This window comes from Ovis canadensis, chromosome 1 (genome assembly GCF_042477335.2).
Source record: "Ovis canadensis isolate MfBH-ARS-UI-01 breed Bighorn chromosome 1, ARS-UI_OviCan_v2, whole genome shotgun sequence".
NCBI lineage: Eukaryota > Metazoa > Chordata > Mammalia > Artiodactyla > Bovidae > Ovis > Ovis canadensis.
In genome coordinates, this window is record NC_091245.1 from 11,367,333 (window position 1) to 11,388,969 (window position 21,637).

Sequence of the window (21,637 nt, forward strand, 5' to 3'; positions counted from 1 at the left end):
TGATAAAATACATACAACATAAAGTTTGCTATCTTAACCATTTTAAGTGTACGGTTCATTAGTGTTAAGTACATTCACAGTGTTATCCAACCAACCTCTAGAACACTTTTCATCTTAAAAAACTAAAACTCTATACCCTTTCAATACCAACTCCTCATTCTTACTGCCGCACAGCCCCTGGCAACCACCTTCCTACTTCCTGTCTGTATGAATTTGACTACACTAAGACCTCATATAAATCATACAGTATCTGCATATTTGTGAATGGCTCACTTCACTTGGCATAATCTCCTCACAGTTCACCCATGTCTCAGCATGTATCAGAACCTCCTTCCCTTTTAAAGGCTGAATAATATTCCACTATGCATGCACCCACTTGGGATGCTTCCACCTTGTGACTATTATGAATAATGCTGCTAGGAACATGGGTGTGCAAATATCTACTAAGAAACCGTGTTCTCAGTTCTTTTGTGTATATACCCAAACGTGGAATAACTGCTGGGAGTGAGGAAGTATTTAAAAAATGGGGTTTTGGTTTGTATTTCCTTAATCACTGGTGATGTTGAGAGCTTCCATGTGCCTTTTCTTGCCTTTTTTATCCTGTTCACAATCAACTAAATGAAAGCATTATAATAAATAATTTCACTGTTCAAATATGAGACTCAAACCCATTGCAAGACTCTCAGACAGGATATGAAGCCCCTAAGATGACCATTTACTGCTAAGCCCAGAGAAGCTACCCCTGTACTTTATCAGAAGGTGGAACTTGCCAAATTCCCTCAGATCACTGGGACTCACCGGTCTGTTGGGAAAGAGCCTGAACAAAGAGCGAGTGCTTCTTCCATTGGATCACCCAGGCTGCTCTCCTTCTCCTGCTTATTTAACTCTGATGGATCCAGAGTAGAGACATCTACATTACAACAAAGAAAAAGATTTGTCACCGAGAACTGACAGCTTTATCTTCTTTCCCCAGCCATCTGAAGACATGCCAGCTCAACACAGTTCTAAGGTAAGCTTGCCAAAAAGAGCTCACCATCCACTCATTCAGCAAATCCCTATTTAGTGCTTACTATGTGCCAGGCACCAGGGAGACATCAGTGAATAAAACAAAGATCCCAGCTCCCAAAGAGCTTACATTCTAGCAGAGGTGTGAGAAGGAGAAAGGGGTGCACAGGTGGAAGTAATAACTTAGCATTTATATGAAGTTTACTCTGCAGCAGATGTCGCTCTAAGGTTTGCACATATTCTAGCCATAAATGACAAGTCATATGGCCAAAGTTAAAGCAGTCTTAAGGTGATACTTCACCATCCTAAAAAAGGAAGAGCTCTAAATGTTAGGAGCTAAGCAGTGAATTCAACCTAGGTTCAAGAATCCACCATGGCTGTTTTCTGTGAACATTTCACCTGAGATTAAGGGACTTCTTCACATGGACACTGACTTACAGTATTTGGGCGGGTGAGCCTTGCTGCTTTGTTGGATAATTACCCTGAGAAGTAAATTTTCCTGAACAAAGATCCAGAAGTTCCTCCATGTTCTCTTTCTTGTCACTCTTCCCAGGCAGAGGCTTTTCAGCCTGAGATGCAAACTTCCCAGTACACAAATCCAACAGTTCATCCATGTTGGCATCCATGGCGTTCTCATCCATACTGGCCAACGGCAACCGAGGCTTCAAATCTTGGTATTGATTCCTGTGGTTTCTAACATTTAAGAACCTACAAGCCCAATGAAGAGTGTAAGAAATGCTTCAGGAAAAAAAAAAAAAGTAGTGGGGGAAAAGCCTGAACTCATTTCCAAAAGAAAAGTTAGAAGCTGAATTCTGAACCAGAAGATAAGAGTGTCAGATTTTAGCCTGTGATAACCTTAAGAGGGAGGGGGATGTTTATGAAAGAAGGCTATTCAAAAGACAAAGGGTAAAGGCTAATTTGGGGCTTCAGATGGTGCTAGAGTAGGGCCTGGTGTTATGGCCATGTAATGTGCCACAGAGGTGTCAATTCTCAATGCCACCCAAAAATCCTACTGTAGTGGGACAAAAGTCAAAGTGTTAGTCACTCAGTCGTGTCCGACTCTCTGCGATGCCATGGACTGGGGCCCTCCAGGCTCCTCCATCCATGGAATTCTCCAGGCAAGAATACTGGAGCAGAGTATTGCTCCAGTATTTCCAGAGTTCAGGAAAGCTGTCTGAGCCTTCACTTCCCATAGAGGATTCCTGTGGTTTCTAACATTTAAGAACCTACAAGCCCAATGAAGAGTGTAAGAAATGCTTCAGGAAAAAAAAAAAGTAGTGGGGGAAAAGCCTGAACTCATTTCCAAAAGAAAAGTTAGAAGCTGAATTCTGAACCAGAAGATAAGAGTGTCAGATTTTAGCCCGTGATAACCTTAAGAGGGAGGGGGATGTTTATGAAAGAAGGCTATTCAAAAGACAAAGGGTAAAGGCTAATTTGGGGCTTCAGATGGTGCTAGAGTAGGAGCAGGTTGCCGTTTCTTTCTCCAGGGGATCTTCCCGACCCAGGGATCAAACCCAGGTCTCCCGCACTGCAGGCAGATTCTTTACCACTTGAGCCCCCAGGGATATGGATACAGGGAAATTTCATGACCTTATAAGAGTTATGCAGGTCTAATAAGGTAGAAATTGAAGGATCAGAACGCTAGCAAGGCTATTTACTTTTTATTTTCTAGACAGACTTTGTTCAGACTTGTAGAATATAATACTAATGGTCTGCACACCTCTCTTTCTCAGAAGAGAAAGCACAGATGGAGTGACAGAAGCTCGCTTTATTTTTAAACAAAATTAAGCAGTACCCAGCACAATCCCACCCACAGAAACATAAAGCTACCTACCCATCTGCATCCAACAGTTGGCTCTGAGTGTCATCTTCTAAGCAGAACTGGAAGTCTCCTGCTCCTAGGAAAAGCGTCTTAGGTTCTGGGGAGGCGTTATACAGATCTTGGGAATCCTCTATGGGAAGTGAAGGCTCAGACAGCTTTCCTGAACTCTGGCACCAAAACAAAACCAAACAAAAACAAAACATTTTACAAATGTCATTCACTGTCATGACAACAACAGAAGCTGCTATTTGTAAAATCTAATCTACTCTCAGGCAATTGCAGTTGGGGAGGACAATGCATAGCCAAGGGAAGCATAAAAAAAAAACATCCTCAAGAAAGAAAGAACCCTGGATGAGGCTTGTTTTTAATACACAAAGGGGGTGGATTTTTAAAACTGAACATACATAATGTGGTGGGAGTTTTTGGCTTGGACACACTTTATTTAGCAATGTGGGAAGCAAAAGGGGGAGGAGATTAGAAAACCATTACCATCTCACCTTAGAGGCTGAACTGACCAAACTGGCTCGAAATAGCCCTGGGGAAGGAGATCTGAATCCTCCTGCTGTAGGGAAAAGACTGGTCCCGCGGCCTGTTTGTCTGTTACAAGGCTGATAGGATGGAAGTGTGGAGCCTATCAGCTCAAAGCTGCTATTGTGGCTGCTCTCCTTTGTCAGTAATGAGCATGAATCATCTTCATCTAAAGAAAGACAAATTTTAAGTGTATGATTCCCAGAAATAAGTCAGATTTGTTTAGGAAAAAGAGTTGAGAATGAAACTGTCTGGTAAGATCCACTGGTAAACCTCTCAAGTTCCATGTTCCAAAACATTACATTAAAGGTCAATTATGGTACTAAGATAGCATCATACAATCAGGGTTTATCACTCTGAGCTAAGTGACACCTCAAAGTTCCTATCTTTCTCTCATCTTCCCTAATGCCTATGATTACCCTTTGCATTATCTAATTACTTATACATCTTCCTTTGATCTACATGGATAGAAATGTTTCATGTTTCACTCAATCAACACATATTCACTAATGACCTATTAAATGCTCAGGGTCAACTGGAAAGAAGCTGCATGTAAGATTTCAAAAACTGGACCAAGAAAAATATTTGGGATTTTTTGTTTGTTTATTGGCTGCACCATGCAACTTGCAAGATCTTAGTTCCCCAACCAGGAATTGAACCTGGGCCCTCAACCGTGAAAGCATGGAGTCCTTACCACTGGACCACAAGGGAATTCCCAAGAAAAACAATACAGTTCATAAATTCCTATCACTGTCACAGGTAAGACTGGGAAAAGTTTACCAAGGTTCAGAAAAATGGAACCTTAAGGAACTGTAGTCCTTAAATGTTAAAGCTGGAGGATCAGAGAAAAATCAAGTGTCAAGTTCTACATTAAGAGTCACTACTTACCTAATTTGCTAGGTCTTTTGCCTGAGTTTTCATCTATTTCTGATTTTTCTTCACTAGGAGAGTAACTACAAAATAAGTAGGTAAATTGAATATCTGTTTCTACTTCTTCCAAGAGGGGCAAATTCCCTGGTATTTACCAGGGAATCTTATCTTTCCTTAGAGAGAATTACTTACCCCATCTTGGAAGAGCTGTCCTTGAATAGAAGGAAGGTAGAATCAGATGAGAGAGGCTTGGGGACAGAGAGGCCAACTGACTTGCCAATTTCACCACTGCCATCATCATTGTTTTCTTTATCTATTTCTTTCTCATCTTTGGTTTCTACTTCTTCACCACCGAGAAGGAATTCTGCAGTCTTTACCAATCACGCCACCCAAAAACAAAATAGTACAAGTCAAAAATTTTTAAAGCAAACATACTAGCCTGAAATCTGGCTGCTTAGTTACAAGTCACGTCTTAAATCTGAACAGGTAAACCCGAAGGAAGCTCAGTCCAGCCACCATCATTAATACAACTTATTAGTTGTAGACACTTCTAGAGCTCTTTTACACTTTGTTACTTTACCTTTTACCCTTTCAAAACTGCTACGAGATTCTGAATGAACTGGATTATCATTTAACTGAGTCAATGAGAGACTGCATGATTAGCCTGAGATTGCAGGACAACTCCTGGCCTTCAACCAGACTGTGACACCCTGCTCAGTTCAGCCACGGCTTTCCTCTTCCTTTACCCAGGGCTAAACATTAACCAGCTCTTTCAAATGACTCCACTGTTCAAACAAGGACACTTTTCTTTTCCCTAATACCAAAAATCCTATCATCACCTGTCTTCTCTAGGTGGAAAATAATACCTTAGAACGAGGGCAAGAGGCCCATCTACAAATACCTTCTTCAACAATTAACTTGGGAAGGTCTTGGCCTGAGAATTTATTCCAGACCTCAACTTGGCCAAGGTTAAAAGCTCTTTTTTTTTTTCCTAAATAGAGAAATCTAAATGAACAACAAAGATAAAAGTCTTTAATAGAAAGCCATTTCGATATCAGCATTATAGTACAATATGTAAACCAACAGGTAGAAGCCAGGGCATGACTGTGAACTGCAGGTGTTCCATGGGGCTGAAGGGATTGAATGCACTAAGATTTAGCACACATGAGCTACCTTCATCTCTGACCCTGAAATCTCTTCTACAGTCGAAAATGCTCATCATCCTCTTACTCAGATCTGATTTTCTCTTTCCCGTATTCATTGCGACCTAGTAACAAAACCACGTAATTGCCAGCAACCTCCTCATTGCCTTCTTCCTCCTCTCCCTCTTCTTTCACCTCTTCTTCCTCCAAGGCTTCCTCTCCCTCCTCTTCTCCATCTTCCTCAGACTCATCTGTCATTTCTTCCTCCTCCTCCTCCTCTTCCTCAAATCCATCCTCATTATCTAACTTGAGTAATGCTTGGCATTTCTGACGCTCCTCCAACCTTCGGAGTTTCATTGCTTCTTGAAGTTTAGCTTTCAGCACCTGAAGCTTTTCCCCTGAGCAAAAGTATGAAGAGATGTTTTAGATGCAATGACCAACTACACACAACAACACAAGCGTCCATTTTAGGCAACTCCAGAGGTGTTCTAGGCACATCACAAAAGGAAAATCAGAGACCTTCGTATTTTAGGCTTTTGTTATCTTAACAAAGGGGGGTGATATTAGGAATTGAGTGTAGGAGATAACTCCCATAATTGGGATATTACAGATATTATAAAATTATTATTTAAAAAAGCAAAAAAAAAAAAAAGAGGAACAGGGGCAAGTGGACCTTCGAAAATCTCTGGTTCAGAAGCCATGAAGGAAAATATTGATAACTGTACCCACATTGAAGAAAAAGAGAAACAACTCAAGAGTAAATATAAGCAAAAGATATCAACTGGTATTAAAAATAATGCTTAACCTCACTTCTTACTAGCAATACAAATCAAAATAATGATACCATTTTTTATATATTTGGCAAACATTTGTTATATCCATTATTAACAGGAAGAAACAGGAACTCTTACACACTGTCAATCAGAGTGAAAATTGGTACAACTTATTGTGATGGAAACTGTGACTAGGACTCAGTGATTCCACTGTAAGTAATTTTGCACCAGCATTTACTAACATATATGTGATATTAGGATGCAGTATTGTGTGAAATACTAAAACGGAAACAAACACGATGTCCCTTAACAGAAGTATGCTTGAACAAACTGTGTTGTACCTGCACAGTGGAATGTCACGTGATGTTAAAAAAAACCTCAAAAGCAGTATGTATACCTGAACTCTTGAGTTAGATGGTCTGGATTAGGCTACTAATTCTCTTACTTACTAGTTATATAAATTTGAGCAAGTTGTTTAAATGCTCTGTTTATCAGTTTCTTCACATATAAAATAAGGACGCTGATGTTATTTACTGTAAAGCACCTAGAGCCGAGTCTGGCAGAGAGGAAGTGTTCAGTGTCTCTCTCTCACACACTTACACAATAGTAAATGCATATGAATTTTCCTAGGACACACAAGAAATTGCTAAGCTGCCTCTGGGAAGACTAATTTTTTTTTTTTAATTTGTCTTTTAATTGAAGGATAATCGCTTTACAAAATTTTATTGCTTTCTGCCAAACATCAACATGAATCAGCCATAGGTATACATATGACCCCTCCTTAATTTTTCATTTTATACCTTTTCCTAAGTGTTTAATTTTTTTCTATGTGATAAATTGCTCGTATTTTCAAAGTGGGAGTGGGAACAACAGACCTGTCCCTAATACAGATTACAAAGCAGATTGTATGATGTATGACTGCATTATTATTTTATTTTTCAAACAGACATGTACCTGCATGCAAAAACTTTAAAGGGCCATACAACATGGTTACAGAAGATGTCTCTGACAGAAAAATCTTTTTGTTTACTCCAGAAATTTTGTTTACTGCAGAAATTTGTTGTTTATTCCATTTATTTTCTACAATGGGTATTTTTTTAAACAATAAGACAAAAACTATTTTAAGAAATAAAGTCATCTTACCCACCTCATACAACTAGGCCATATCCAATCTCCGGAGTCTCCAGGGAAAAAGATTCTATAATGTCTCACTATAGGGTCTTCAGCAGCCATAAAGACCAGCCTGAGTTCAACAGTCAGGCACCCCACCCGACTCATGGCCAGTAAAAACATACAAATAAAACAGCTCCATGAACTCACATACCTGGTTTTGTGTGGCTTGCCCCATCCAGCTTCTCAGCTGCCAAAGTCACGGGCACCACGTCTGCCTTGAGCTCTTCCTTCCCGTCAGTGCCCACATCTTTCACTATGATGTTCACGTTCACCTTCTGACCAGCCCTGGCTTTGGCTGCTGGATTAGCATGCTTCCAGAAACGCTGCTTCAAGGCTTCCAGTTCTAAACCAAGCACCAACCAGTATGTCAGTTTGCCTTTTAGAGTCCAGTTAAGAAATACAAGCTAGGTTCAACAAACTTGTAAGGAAAAAAAAGTACAGAGAGACACCAAAAACTCCTTTGCTACCAACACCTGTGTTCAATTCATGTAACTTAACCCAAACTAAAGGACTACTGTAACTGTTCTTCCTCAATGAGTTCCTTAAAACTCCATTTAGGGTAGATATTTACAACTGAAGTTTCTAAATATGTGCAATTCTTTTTAAAAAAGCATTAAGCCGGTAGAAAAATACCATACTCCTTAATTATGCAAGGGCTTAATTTGTCACAGGTTTCAGTCTCCTTTTAAAATATTCCCTATTTTGAACATCTCACTGTTTATTAGCATCTCTCCAAATACAAGCAAAGTCTATTTTAAAAATGGAAAAAGAGGGAATTCCCGGTAAGCCAGTGGTTAAGACTCTGAGCTTTCATTGCTGAGGGCCCAGGTTCAATCTCTGGGTGGGGGGAACTAAGATCCCAAAGCCATGCGGTGCGGCCAAAAAAAGGAAAATAATAATCAATGCAATTAGGGATGTAACTTGGTGGCAGGGCTGGAAGCTTCTTCATGAAACTTTTACACGGATATAAATCAGTACACTGAGAAAGGAAATCCCATTGAGAGGTGGTGCCTGGGCTTCCCTGGTGGCTCAGATGGTAAAGAATCCAACTGCAGTGTGGGAGCCCTGGGTTCGATCCCTGGGTTGGGAAGATCTGGAGAAGGGAATGGCTACCCACTCCAATATTCTTGCCTGGAGAATTCCACGGACCAAGGAGCCTGGTGGGCTACAGTTCATGTGGCTGTAAAGAGTCAGACACGACTGAGCGACTTTCCCCACACATCAACTTATATACAAGTGGGAACACACACAGGTAGTGAGTGCAGTGGTCTAACCGCAATATGGCCTTTCCCTTTCCCCACCGCTTTTGCTCAGAACTTTCTTTTCATTCTCCCTCAGCCAGCTGTCACCTGGTACCATCCCCTACTCACTGTATAACAAGCCAATCATACCATAATGGGATCTGTTGTAAGAGAGCTGACAGTTATAAAGAGAAAAGAAAGGAAAAGAAGAACAGTTTCTTTGGGTTCGGGCTATTCTCATATGCCTTCTCTTCCATGATAATGTGTCCAGGGTACTCCAAGTTTGGTTCTTTTTCCTAAAATTCACTCAACTCATACTTCGGTAGTTTTGTGGTTAGCATCCAGATGTGGTTTCTCCCTCCCTAAAGGGTCTTAGTAGAAAAAGAGAACTGGAAAGAAACCTTTTTTAATGAGTCCCTGACATTATTTACTGGGCTTCCCAAGTGGCACAGTGGTAAAGAATCCACCTGTAATGGAGGAGATGCAGAAGTGAGTTCAACCCCTGCGTCAGGAAGATCCCCTGGATAAATGAAATGGCAACCCACTCCAGGACTCTTGCCTGGGAAATTCCATGGACAGAGGAGCCTGGTGGGCTACAGTCCATGGCGTCACAAAGAGTCAGACACGACTTAGTGACTAAACAACAACAACATCATTTATTTAGTTGCAAAAATCCAACTCCAAAGGGGTGGCATGTCTACACTACAAACCAAAGAGTAGGGAGAGAAGCTATAAGTCTGCATCCCATTTCTTATTAGTTCAGTAAGTTGGAAACAGCAGGCAGTAGCAGTGGGAAGGGAAGAGAAGTAGGAAGGCCATCACTGGAGCCAAGAGAATAAAACAAATGGAAGGGGAGGAAGATTACTCAGGACCTAAAATAAGAGTGAGGCAGGAGTAGCTTTCATTCTTCTGGAGAAAGCCAGGCTCCTCAAAACCCTTCATCCCCCAACCCACTGGAGCACCCACTTCCCTTATCCTTTGCTACGCAACTCTACCACCACCCTCCTCATCACAGAGCCCCTGTTCAAGCTCCTCTACCTCCTTCAGTCTTCTCCTAGCTTTCATCTCCTCTTTAAGTGAAACATCTCCGCTCCAGCTCATGTCTCTACCTAAAATCTCTGCACCCTCTGGCCTCTGGTCACCAACCACCTTGTAATCTTCACTTCAGCTAACCAGAGCATCCTCTGCTTTCTCTTGTCTCTGTGTCTTTTGCAGGTCTGTCCCCTTCACCAAGAAAGCCCTCTCTCACCTCTCTGCCTTGTATCTCCTACTCAGACTTTGGGACTCAGCTCAGGTATCAACTCCTTCTAGAAATTTCCCTGACTCCATGTGAGGAACTCTTTCTAGGCTCAAAGTATGCATAGCACTTAATATCCAATTTTCCTGCCTCTAACTCCTATTAGATTTAAAATTCTTTGAGAGCAGGGACTGCATCTTACTGGTACATACAGCAAGCAACACCAAACACCATGCTAAGTAAAAGTGAATGAATGCTGACCCTAACTTCATATATATTATGAAACAGAGTGATCTGGAAACCCAACATTCATGTCAAATATTAGTTCTGAAGGAAAACATATCCTGAGTTAAAAATAAGTGCCTATTATGAGCCAGGCATTGTGCTGGCTCCCTGTATAAGCAATTGCAATGTTGGAAAAATTACCCAATCTCTCCAAACCTCATTTTCTTCATTTGCAAAGTAATACCTGGGGTTATGAGAATTAAAGATAACTACTAAAAAAAAAAAATCAATCAGTATCTAATACATTCAGTTCAGTTCAGTCGCTCAGTCGTGTTCGACTCTTTGCGACCCCATGAATCGCAGCACGCCAGGCCTCCCTGTCCATCACCAACTCCGGAGTTTACCCAAACTCATGTCCATCGAGTCGGTGATGCCATCCAGCCATCTCATCCTCTGTCGTCCCCTTCTCCTCCTGCCCCCAATCCCTCCCAGCATCAGGGTCTTTTCCAGTGAGTCAACTCTTCGCATCAGGTGGCCAAAGTATTGGAGTTTCAGCTTTAGCATCAGTCCTTCAAATGAATACCCAGGGCTGATCTCCTTTAGAATGGCCTGGTTGGATCTCCTTGCAGTCCAAGGCACTCTCAAGAGTCTTCTCCAACACCACAGTTCAAAAGCATCAATTCTTTGGCGCTCAGCTTTCTTCACACTCCAACTCTCACATCCATACATGACCACTGGAAAAACCATAGCCTTGACTAGACGGACCTTTGTTGGCAAAGTAATGTCTCTGCTTTTGAATATGCTATCTAGGTTGGTCATAACTTTCCTTCCAAGGAGAAAGTGTCTTTTAATTTCATGGCTGCAATCACCATTGGCAGTGATTTTGGAGGCCCCCAAAATAAAGTCTGACACTGCTTCCACAGTTGCAAAAAGGAGGTTTCTTCCCTTTCCTGTTTCTCAGTCTGAGATGATAAAGAAAACTTCTACTCCCATGTAACAAAATTTCATAGTGTCTAGTATAAGTTTCTTTCTCATGTTAGTCTGAGGCTATTTAGATAACATCTAGTCCCACACAACAAAACTTTCTCTCCCTGCTCTGGGCACCAGCTTATTCCCAGGCTTCTTTGCTAATAGAGCTATGCTAGTTCTATTACACAGCTCTTCCATCCCACCACCTGCTCTGGTTAAACCGACTTACACGTCCTCCCAATATGTACCACATAGAGCTCTTTCTGTCCCTCCCAAGAATATCCTTCTCTCCACTTCCACAAAATCCACCCATTCAATCAATGACTTAACTGATACTGTGGCTGACCTAGCACCTGCCAACCATATGCTATTTAACGAAGCAGCATCTCGATGTAAATAATTTCACTAATAATAAAAAGAACAGCTACCATTCAAGTGTTTCTTTATGCTTTCCATTTGTATGCATTATTAACAGATTTACTATAGTGCTGCACTGTGAACCAGAAGTGTTATTTCTTTTTTTTTAAAGTTGCCTTGGAGAGGTCAAATAGCATACTCAAGTTTAAACAGTGAGTAATGTCCAGATTCAAATTCTGATCTTGCTACCAAGCCTAAGCTCTTAATTATCAAACGACACTGCCTTGAAGTAGAGGAGGGAAACCCAATTTTACCTACAAATCAGGAAATCTACCCAAAGTAGGGAATATTTCTGGCCGCACCACGCAGCATGCGGGATTTCAGTTCCCTGACTAGGAATAGAACCCATGCCCCCTGAGGTGGAAGTGTGGAATCTTAAGCACTGGACCTCCAGGTAAGTCCCTTGGGCTCTCTCTTGAAGAATCATTCATTCACTCCTTAATTCATTCAGTAAACATGGCTGCCCAACGTGTCATCGACTATGGAAGCACAGGGGATAGAGGAGGAACAAGCCAGAAGATCCTCACTGAAGTATGAAGGGGAAGAAGTGAACAATTACATATGATTATTCTTCAAGCCTTCCTTTAACCACCTATTGTAAGAAACATCCCTTCTCTGAACTTCCATGCTTTATTCTAAATATTTCTTTCAGCAAAGAATACACTACCTTTTTTCCCATGTTAATTTTTTCCAATTATTAGTGACACATGTTCCTGATAGAAGATGCCACTTTCCTGTATTACTGCTATTTGCCTACTTATCTCCCCTGCTAGAGTCTAAGCAGCTTAAGCGTAGGATAAATGTCAGATTTCTCAAGTATGCCCTACAGCATCTTACATGAAGTGGGTAGTTTAATATTTGTTGAATAAGTGAAAAAAAAAGAAAGAAAAGAAATTCAGTTTTGCAGGCAATTTGCTGATGTTTCTGTGAAAAACTGAATTGAATAATGCTTTTATCAATGTCATACCACAAAACAGCAATGTACCCTCCTCTGTACATTAACTAGCAACAGGTTTCCCTTCTAAACGAGGTTCAGAATGTCCTGATACCTTGCCAAATGTACATGATGATTTTTATCCATATCCGGTACATCAGTATTAAGACCACGTGTGGTTGTTTGTTTCCCCTGTGCTCCCTGTCCTCCACACTGGCAAATAACAGAAGCTGCCAGAACAAATCATTCTAGAGAAGCTCCCCACAATTCAAAGAATTACCTCTGTTGGTTTCAGCTTCTTCAAGTATCACAAAGGAATCTCTGTCAGCACCCAGCTGAGGTTTACCGAAAACATCTACTCCCAGTTGCTTAAGTCTATCCACAGTGAACCTCCTTGCCTTTTCAGGTGGCACCGCTGCTGTTGATTCATTTTGCTGGCTGGGCTCTTCCACCTTCTCATCTGCTGCTTCTGTTTTTCTCAGGCCTTTTTCTTCCTCAAGGGCATGAGGTTCAGGTGCCACAAGCCCTTCAGTCTGATGCTCTTCATTGTCCTTGTTCCCCAGGACACTGCATTCTCGACGTGCCACCGAGACGCCCCCAGGTGAAGGTCTAGCATCACTTTGCTCCTGTTTCTCGGGAACTTCTAGCTCTTCGCTTCCTGTCAAATCTTTCCCGCAAGGCTCATCGGATCCAGCAGTGATCTGGGGCTCCTTTGAAACTGCAGGAAGCGCATTAATTTCCGCTGCACATCCTGCACCTGTTGTCTGCGCAGAGTCTTTGCTGTGGTGGTCGCCATTCATCTCAGTCGTGTTTTCAGTGACTATGGTTTCTTCGTGATGGCTTGCCTGATACTTAGTGGACCTAGAGAAGAGAAAACAAGCTGGAGTTAAACATTCTCCTAAATGAGAAACATTCCCAACCCTTTGCACATAATGAATTGGTTAGATCAGTTTTACAGGACCGAGGAATCTGAACTTTTTACACCAGGCGTTTGCCTCAAAACTGAATGTTTATGAAAATTATAATCACAAGGAAAGAAGGTTCTTACTTCAGGAGCGCCATGGCATTTCCCTGGCAAGTGGGCCGGGGTTTACGTTTGAAGAACTCATGAACGGTTTTATTCTTAGGCATGTGATATGGAAGATTAAGTGCAGACTCTATAAAATGGAACAGAACAAGCAAATGCATATACTATATAGTCTGAAATGTTGCTTTACATTCAGTTAATTAAACAATACAACCAAAGCCATCACCAGAAATAGAAAACAATCCTGCCTTTAACATAAAATAGGATCTAAATACAAAAGAATTCCATAAAGACCAGTGGCTTTTAAAACTAGCTGTGAAATCAACTGATCCAAGAAGTTTTTTAAAAATACAAATTCTCGAACCCCATTTCAAGTCTATTGCGTCAGAATTTCCGTGGGCCTAAGAATTTATAAATTTGGTTTGTAAAAGAGATCCTGATGCAACCAGACTATAGACAACCCTTTAAAATATTCCCTCCCAGGACTTCCCTGGTGGTCCATTGGTTAAAACTCTGCACTGCTAAAGCAGGGGGGTTGGATCCGATTCCTGGTTGAGGAACTAAGATCCCACGTGCTACGTGGCCAAAACATTTTTTTAAAGTTTTAAATAAATTTTTTAAATGAAAAATTCCCTTCTTACCACCACTAGTTCTGTAAATTTTCTTAGTTTATATTAATGTTTCAGAGGCTTTAGAACAAAGGCCATTCATCAAGATCAATTCTAAACTTCAATGTTTACCGTATAGGCTTCTTTACCTCGAATAAGGCGCTGAGTCTCACTATGCAATTTTTTTAATGCTTCCTTACTTAACTTGGCTGCCTTTCTTTCCTTAAAGAAAACAAAATGTGAGACTATATTAATGCTTTTACCAAGAAAGACAGACATCCCTTAAGAGTCTGCTCTTCCCAAGAAAAGATAGAGAAGAAACAATCATCTCTAATAAACTCAATACAATATACACGTCAAGAGCTCACTTATTTGCAAGTCTCTTAAAACTGATTCAACCTAATTCATATCTGTGTTCCTACTATGTACAAAGCAATATCCTGGGAATCAGGAAAATACAACAGACACAATAAAATTCCTGAGAAATCCACAATCTCCTGGGAAAAGAGCTCAGCATGACAAATATTAATATATAGGGCTCTACCTCACCTTCCTCGTGGTGCCTTTTGACAACTCAGTTTCTTCTTCAAATGAATAGACCCTACTCTCCAAAGACAGTTCTTTTTTCTAAAAGAGAAGGTTGCAAATGGATTAAGAGACAAAAATTAAACCGACACAAGAGGATGTGGCTTATGCAAAGACTTTTTTGCACTCCAATATCACATCATGCTACATTAATAATAAATCAATAATTATTAAACACAAAATGTTAGACACACAACATCCTATAATGCCTAGAAAATAAATTAGATGTCTCCAGTGGAGCTTGGGGCCTCATTTCTTACACCTCTGTATTTCCCTAAAGAGGGACAATGACCCCTCGGGGAGCTAAAAAGATAATCTTAGGAAGAACAATTATGCTTTCAAACACTCAGGACAAGGAGGCTTTGACTGATGCTTCTCTTTCATAGCCTTCTGGAAACCCTATAGGTTCATTTCCTAGAGGCCATTAAATTATAAAATTTACATCTCTTCCCCTTTTTCATCCGTTTCTTATACAACATAAAGTATCTTATGGGACTTCCCTGGTGGTCTGGTGTTAAGAATCCACCTGCCAACGCAGCTGACATGGGTTTGATCCCTGGTCTGGGGCCACAGAGCAACTAACCCTCGCAGTACAACTACTGAGCCAGTGCTCCAGAGCCCGCGAGCAGCAGCTCCCAAGCCCACAGGCCTAGAGCCTGTGCACTGCAACGAGAGACGCCACCACAATGAGAAGCCACGCACTGCAGCCAGAGGCGCCCCCGGCCAGCGCAGTCAGCAAAAATGCACGCGCAGCAACGGAGACCCAGCGCGGCCCACTAAGTAAATGAACCAAAGCACCTTACTTTTTGCCTCAAAAAGTAATGAGAATACTAGTTTGGGATAAATAAGGGATTGGAGGAAGAGCAGAAGTAAAATCAAAGCGAAAACATGAGAAAGAAGAGCGAAAGATGGAAAAAATTAGGCAGCTGAAAAAGAAGGAAACAAAAAATGAGGTACATTTGAAAGAATAATTTGCTGTTTCCAGGGCAGATTAACGTTTTAGGAAAAGAGAGCTGCTTTTGGTTCTTGGAGGTTGTTTTTGCACTCAGAATATAGCTTTGAGTTGGTCAGGACAATGAAAACACTAGTTTCCAAACAAGTTAGCATGTCTATTACTTGTACTGCATGGTTCCAAAATTAACAGCTGAAAAATTTATATCATGTGTTGACATGTGTTTTTCTTCAGTTAAAAAAAAAATTAAGGTTCCATCAGTAAATCAGAGCACAAAGCAAAGGTTTGAAGCCGTGGGTTCACTCTTACTGGAATCATTGTTTACTTGCCTTGTGCTTTTTTACTTTGCTTTTCACAGCCGCCCTTATTGATTCTAATGACTCTTCATCTTCTAATGGAGAGTGATTTTCCTCCTCCAACCCAGTTTCAAAAAGGTCTTTATCCACAAGTAGACAGCCACTGTCATTAAATGGCTGTTTCACATCATCTTCCTGGATAACACATAAGGAAAAAACAAGATGCAATCATTTTAAATCCAGTATTTTACTACATCAAATACAGCAATTTGCATCAGGACAGAAAAGTTCACATTTCATGAGCAGACAAGTATATGGCATCCTAGAACATTATCACTGGTTCCTTTGTCATCCTTTGAAATCCATGCTGTGATCCAAAGCAATCGTCCAAAACTAACTTAATCAATAGTACCTTTGTTTTTGAAAAGTCAGTTAACAGTTCATTAAGCAACTAGTTTATAAAATTTGAGGACAGTTCTAGTTAGCAAAGACTTCCGATTGATGGATGCATGAAAATTCCTCCTATGAAAGCTAATTTTCATCAGATCAGAAACAGCAAAGAGTAACTCTGTGTGCTCACAAAGAAAATCAGACACCTATTTTTAGAAATGTCCTATTGTATCCAAAATGGAGAATGAGACCAACAAATAATAGATTTGAAATTACATACCTCACTGCAAAACAATCAACTCAAAGCTATATTCTGAGTGCAAAAACAACCTCCAAGAACTAAAAGCAACTCTCTTTTCCTAAAACGTGAATCTGCCCTGGAAACAGCAAATTATTCTTTCAAATGTACCTCATTTTTTGTTTCCTTCTTTTTCAGCTGCCTAATTTTTTCCATCTTTCGCTCTTCTTTCTCAAGTCTTCGCTTTGATTTTACTTTTGCTTTTCCTCCAATTCCTTCTTTATCACAAATGGGCTTTTTGGAAATCTTTCTGTCAACTGTAAAGTCCATAGAGTTTTCAGACTGGAGACTCATCGCTAAGCAAGGTGTCACTTGGGTTTCAGAATTCTCCTGACATAAAGACTCCTCAATGTCACTTTCGTCACTGTCTGCCAGAGTTTTATAGATCCTTCTGGCTTCTCCATTCTTTCCAGCACACAGGTTCTCTTTATCCTCCTCTTCAGCATCGTCATAGGTAGTTTTCTCTGGAGACACATTTGGGTCTTCTCTTTCAGAATCACTCTCTTGCAGCACCTTCCTACTTTTCAATTTCCTGCTGACAAATATCTCTTCATCTGAATCTGGAGGAAACACAGTTTTTTTTTTTAGAGGTCTACTGTCATTTGGCCTTTCTCCTAGTCCCACCACTCCTAAAAATCATATCCAATTATCCAAGTGGTATATCACCTTGTGAAATTATGTAACTAAGAACTAACTGTAGCAAAGCAAATCTAAACATACATTTTGAAAAACATTTTCCCTGGAAAAATATCTCTTACTGAGAAATGTAATTATATATATTTACAAAGTGTAAAGCTGTTCTGATCCTTCTGGCAGGTGTTAAAAATCCTTTTATTACAGAATGAATACATTTAACCAGGCAATGTGCTAGCTTTCAGATACTTTATACATTCAATAATATAATAGAAGTGGTTATTTTCAAAAGAGTACATGCACTATTATTTTGCTTTTATAATAAACAGAACAAACAACAAGGTGAGGCATTAATAATTTTAAAAATCAAGAGAATACTTTAATTAATCCAGTCCACTTACAACCCACGCTCCCACATTCTATTCCTAAAAATAAAAGTAATAAAAGTACTGACTGTTACAAACCTTGTTCACTCAAGGGCCCAATTGTTTCACAGCTGCCCTGTCCACTGTCTGAAGGACTGTCTGTTTCCTCTTGTGAAATGAGTTTTGAATCATTGATTTCTAGGTGAACCTAGAAAATGAGAATATACTTTGTATTAACCAGCAAGTGACAGAACACTCTAAGTACATAAAGATACATAAATCATCATGGGATCATCAGACTGAAATAAAGGGAAAAAAACAATACAATGGTTTAACAAAAGGATGACATTAAACATTACTGGCTAGAAAAAACAAACTAAAACTCATTGTTCATCTTTGAAGGATATTACACGAGGCAACACTTTGAGTTATGGTAAATGAGAATCAAGCATTATTGTGTTTTTCTGTGTGAACTATTTCTCAGTGTATCCACATGACATGTCAAATATCATCACACAGAGGCAATCCAGATATGGGACGCTCTATAGGACAAACTATGTCGTTTCTTTAACAATAAATTGCAAGAATAAAAAGAGGGAGGGGGACTTATAAAGAGAGTTAAGATATTCACACATACATACAGAGATACAGCAATACCTGCAATATGCAGGCTTTGTCTTAATCCTAATTCAAACAAACTGAAAGTATATGTAAGAGTCAAAGAAATCTGAACTCTGATCATTTAATATCAAGTAATAATTCTAAATTTTTTAGGTATGGTAATAATATTATAGTTATCTTTTTTGGAATGCATTTACCTTTTAGATATGTATAATGACATATTTGGGGATGAAGTATGTGTGGAAATTTGCTGTCAAGTAATCCAGTAAGGGGTGGGGGGAGTGCATGGGGGTGTAAATGAAACAAGATTGGCATGACTTGATAACTGTAGAAGTTAGATGATGGGTTCATTATAACAGCTTTTCTGTTTGTTTATGTCTAAAATTCAGCCCCAAACTACCCCCCTCCAATTTTTTAAGTCACAAGTGAAAAATCTAAGGAGAAGGGAGTTAGTTTGATGACTTGACTAGTTAATGATCAAGCTAACCCTAGATGCCAGTTCCCCCACAACCTTGGTGTTCGCAGGACTCTGAATCAACTTATTAATAAGGGGGAAAATACATATGTAATGTAATGGGGCACAAGACCACACTCGAACAGTTTGAGACAACTGCTAAGTTGATCTGAATATTTAGTGCAATTATTAAAATAATAAAAAATAATACAAACAGAGGAATCATTGAGGATCATGATGTATGCTGTTGATTCTCCCAACAACTCAAAGCAGTAATAGTACTTGTGGCTATGGAAACTGAGTTTAGACAACCACATGGCTCACTCCAAGGTGATGCTCCTAATCACTCTACTCTAGGCAATTTGGAGCAGAACCAGCAATAATCAGGGCCAGGAACACGGGGAGGTTAGGAGGTCTCAAACACTTAGTAATCAAAAGGATTTTTGTGCAAAATTAAAATTTTAAAAAGCAATGGGTAAATTATGGCCCATGAGGTCAGCTGCCTGCTTTTATAAAGTTTTTTGGAATGTGGGCCAGGCTGAGTCAGGTGAGTAAGGCAGTGTAGTCTAGATACAGGGTTGGATTGTGTCTTCATTTCAGTTTGATATCCTGTTCAAAACCAAATTATGGAATTTTTTTGCATTAATTTTTATTTTTAAAAAACTACATAAAATATTATCTTGAACAACAAAGTCCTACTGTATAGCACAGGGAACTCTGTTTAATATCCTGTGATAAACTATAGTGGAAAAGGATATGAAAGAGAATGTGTATATAAGTGTAACTGAGTCACTTTGCTGTACAGTAGTAATTAACAAAACATGGTAATTCAACTATACTTCAATAAAAAAAGTTTAAAAAATTATCTTGATTATTGAGTATTTTAGCGCCCCGTTAAATTTTGCCCCATACTGTCTCACTCCAGCCCCAGCTCCAAAAAAGAACACAGATTTGGAAAGATGCCTCTATGCCAGTTCCGAGAACGATCAGCGAGTCACCGCCCGGAAGTCTTCCAAGACTGGTACCTTCCCTTCTCGGGACCCAGGGCGATGACTTCAGAGGCCTCTTCCAGACCCAGTTTGGAACTCCCTCAGACTCCCGCCGTCCATTTACAGAGAATTATGCTGCCGCGACTTCCCTGGTGGCTCAGACGGTAAAGCGTCTGCCTTCAATACGGGAGACCCGGGTTCAATCCCTGGGTCGGGAAGGTCTCCTGGAGAAGGAAATGGCACCCCACTCCAGTATCTTGCCTGGAAAATCCCAGGGACGGAGGAGTCTGGTGGTCTACAGTCCATGGGGTCGCAAAGAGTAGGACACGACTGAGCGACTTCACTTTCCCTTCCTTATGCTGCCCTGACAGAGGAGCCTGGCGGGTTACGGTCCATGGGGTCGCAGAGTCGGACACGACTTAGCGATTACGCATGCACAGCACCCTAGCGGTCCGGTTCGGCTGGGTCCTTCCTCTTTGGGGGGCGCTGTTGTAGGAAGCGCTCCCGCCACCGGAAACGCGCCAAAGGGGCGGGCGGAGCAGGCTGAGCTGGGGCCGGCTGCCGGCTGAGCGCGACGCAAAGACCGGGTACAACCCGGCCGAGGGACTGAGGCGAGAAGGACCCAGAGCCGGGGCGGACCGCTGGCTCCCGTGCGCGCGGGGCCCGCGGATTTGTCTCCGCGCGAGTACAGAAGCCGAGCCGCCGCGGTGCGGGCCGGGAACTGTAGTCCTCCCGCCTCCGCGACCCGCTCGGCCGGCTCGACCCCTGCTACCCCACCCCCCCGCCCCCAATCCCTCGGCGCCGGGCCCCCGCAGCTACGGATGCAGGCAAGGGCACGAACTCACCTCGGAAACCACTTCACCCGTCATGACCAGGGCCTCCTCAGCGCGCCACTCGGGAGGAAACAGGTCCCCAGTTCCCCTACCCGTCGGGACTCAGCCGCTCCCGCCGTCTCCAGTCAGGCAGCGGCGTTCGAGCTTTCGCGCCCAGCCGGAGTGGAGGCCTCGCCCTCGATGATTTGCACCAATCCGGAGGAGACTTTCTACGTGAGACCACGCCCCCATGCTGTCCTGCCAATCACGGAACGCCTTCGGCCAGCCCGTTGAATGTAATTTGGGTGAGGTTGGCGGTTTGCGGCTCCTCTTGTCAATTCAGGCTGGGGGAGGCTGGAGGTGTCCTGCCTTACTTGCGGCCAGATCCTTTGGCCTTGCAAGAAGGTACTGTGCGAGTGGTGGTCTTTTACATTTGACCTTTACCGTAGCGAGACAGTTCCCATCAAGCGCAATTTGAGGAGTGAGCCCTGCCGGCAGGATGTGAGCCGGAAGCAGATACCTGGGCATCTGAGGTCGTCCTCAGTGGCGATTTCCTCCAGGACTTCCTTTCTTGGAGCAGCTGGATCCTACCTGCTCCTTCTTGTACTTGGCACTCACTCCACTGGACATCAGAAAAGTTTTGTGGCTGCTCAGATACCAAAGAATATCCTTGGATAAGGTTTGTAATTTTATTTAAGTTTAATCCGAGTATGCAGAAAACACCCACCCATCCCACTCCCATACTCGTTGAACAAGGCAGGTTAAAAAAAAAAAAAAAATGTCTGGAGTCAGACTAATCCCAGACAGTTCTAATTCCTTGTCATTGTGCTGGTTACTATTTGCCCCTTCAGGTCCATTCTGTCTCTTTTGTTATCCTGCCCTATCCAGGCAAGACTGACTTCTCCCCACTGCATTATTCGAGCTTCCTTTCTCTCCAGATTCTTGTTGAGTCTCGCTACTACAAGATATTTACAAGATTACTGTAAGGAAGAGATCAGTGCACCAAAAAAGAAAGGTCACAGTTACCCCCCTGACTTCGCCAATGATGGTCCTATCCACTGACAGGATGAACAACTTGTTTCTATTTTCCCAGGACTATCACAGTTTTAGCATTGAAAGTACCACCTCCTCAGTCTCAGGCAAACCAGGATAGTTACTCACCGTATCCACTGGCCTTCTCCTCCAAATTTCCAGCTGTAGCTGGGTTCAGATAAATGTTCATCCTATTTCATCACCTCCTCACCAGTTTCCAGCCCATTTCTGCTCCCACC

The 21,637-nt window shown here is 41.6% G+C and overlaps 1 protein-coding gene and 1 non-coding gene across 4 annotated transcripts in view; both read right to left on the reverse strand.

The window, feature by feature from the left end:
* The window catches only part of CLSPN (claspin), a 28,374-nt gene extending 7,785 nt beyond the window's left edge, over positions 1 to 20,589 (reverse strand). For 2 of the 3 annotated variants that reach the window (XR_011256260.1, XM_069586316.1), the window contains exons 1-16: positions 20,400 to 20,589; positions 17,590 to 17,698; positions 16,604 to 17,052; positions 15,838 to 15,999; positions 14,521 to 14,598; positions 14,121 to 14,193; positions 13,385 to 13,493; positions 12,617 to 13,197; positions 7,465 to 7,656; positions 5,524 to 5,765; positions 4,418 to 4,596; positions 4,244 to 4,308; positions 3,325 to 3,524; positions 2,840 to 2,994; positions 1,487 to 1,713; positions 799 to 910 (exon numbers count right to left, since the gene is read on the reverse strand). Coding sequence is in view for 2 of the 3 variants with exons in the window: in XM_069586316.1 (XP_069442417.1) it covers positions 799 to 910; positions 1,487 to 1,713; positions 2,840 to 2,994; positions 3,325 to 3,524; positions 4,244 to 4,308; positions 4,418 to 4,596; positions 5,524 to 5,765; positions 7,465 to 7,656; positions 12,617 to 13,197; positions 13,385 to 13,493; positions 14,121 to 14,193; positions 14,521 to 14,598; positions 15,838 to 15,999; positions 16,604 to 17,052; positions 17,590 to 17,698; positions 20,400 to 20,423 (2,957 nt within the window). In the remaining variant the exon portion in view is untranslated. The remainder of the gene's footprint in view (positions 1 to 798; positions 911 to 1,486; positions 1,714 to 2,839; positions 2,995 to 3,324; positions 3,525 to 4,243; positions 4,309 to 4,417; positions 4,597 to 5,523; positions 5,766 to 7,464; positions 7,657 to 12,616; positions 13,198 to 13,384; positions 13,494 to 14,120; positions 14,194 to 14,520; positions 14,599 to 15,837; positions 16,000 to 16,603; positions 17,053 to 17,589; positions 17,699 to 20,399) is intronic. The other variant, XM_069586321.1, reaches the window with a different exon arrangement.
* TRNAE-UUC (transfer RNA glutamic acid (anticodon UUC)) lies at positions 3,994 to 4,066 on the reverse strand. The gene has a single exon. It is a non-coding gene; the product is annotated as a tRNA-Glu (tRNA).
* Positions 20,590 to 21,637: the final 1,048 nt, after the last annotated feature.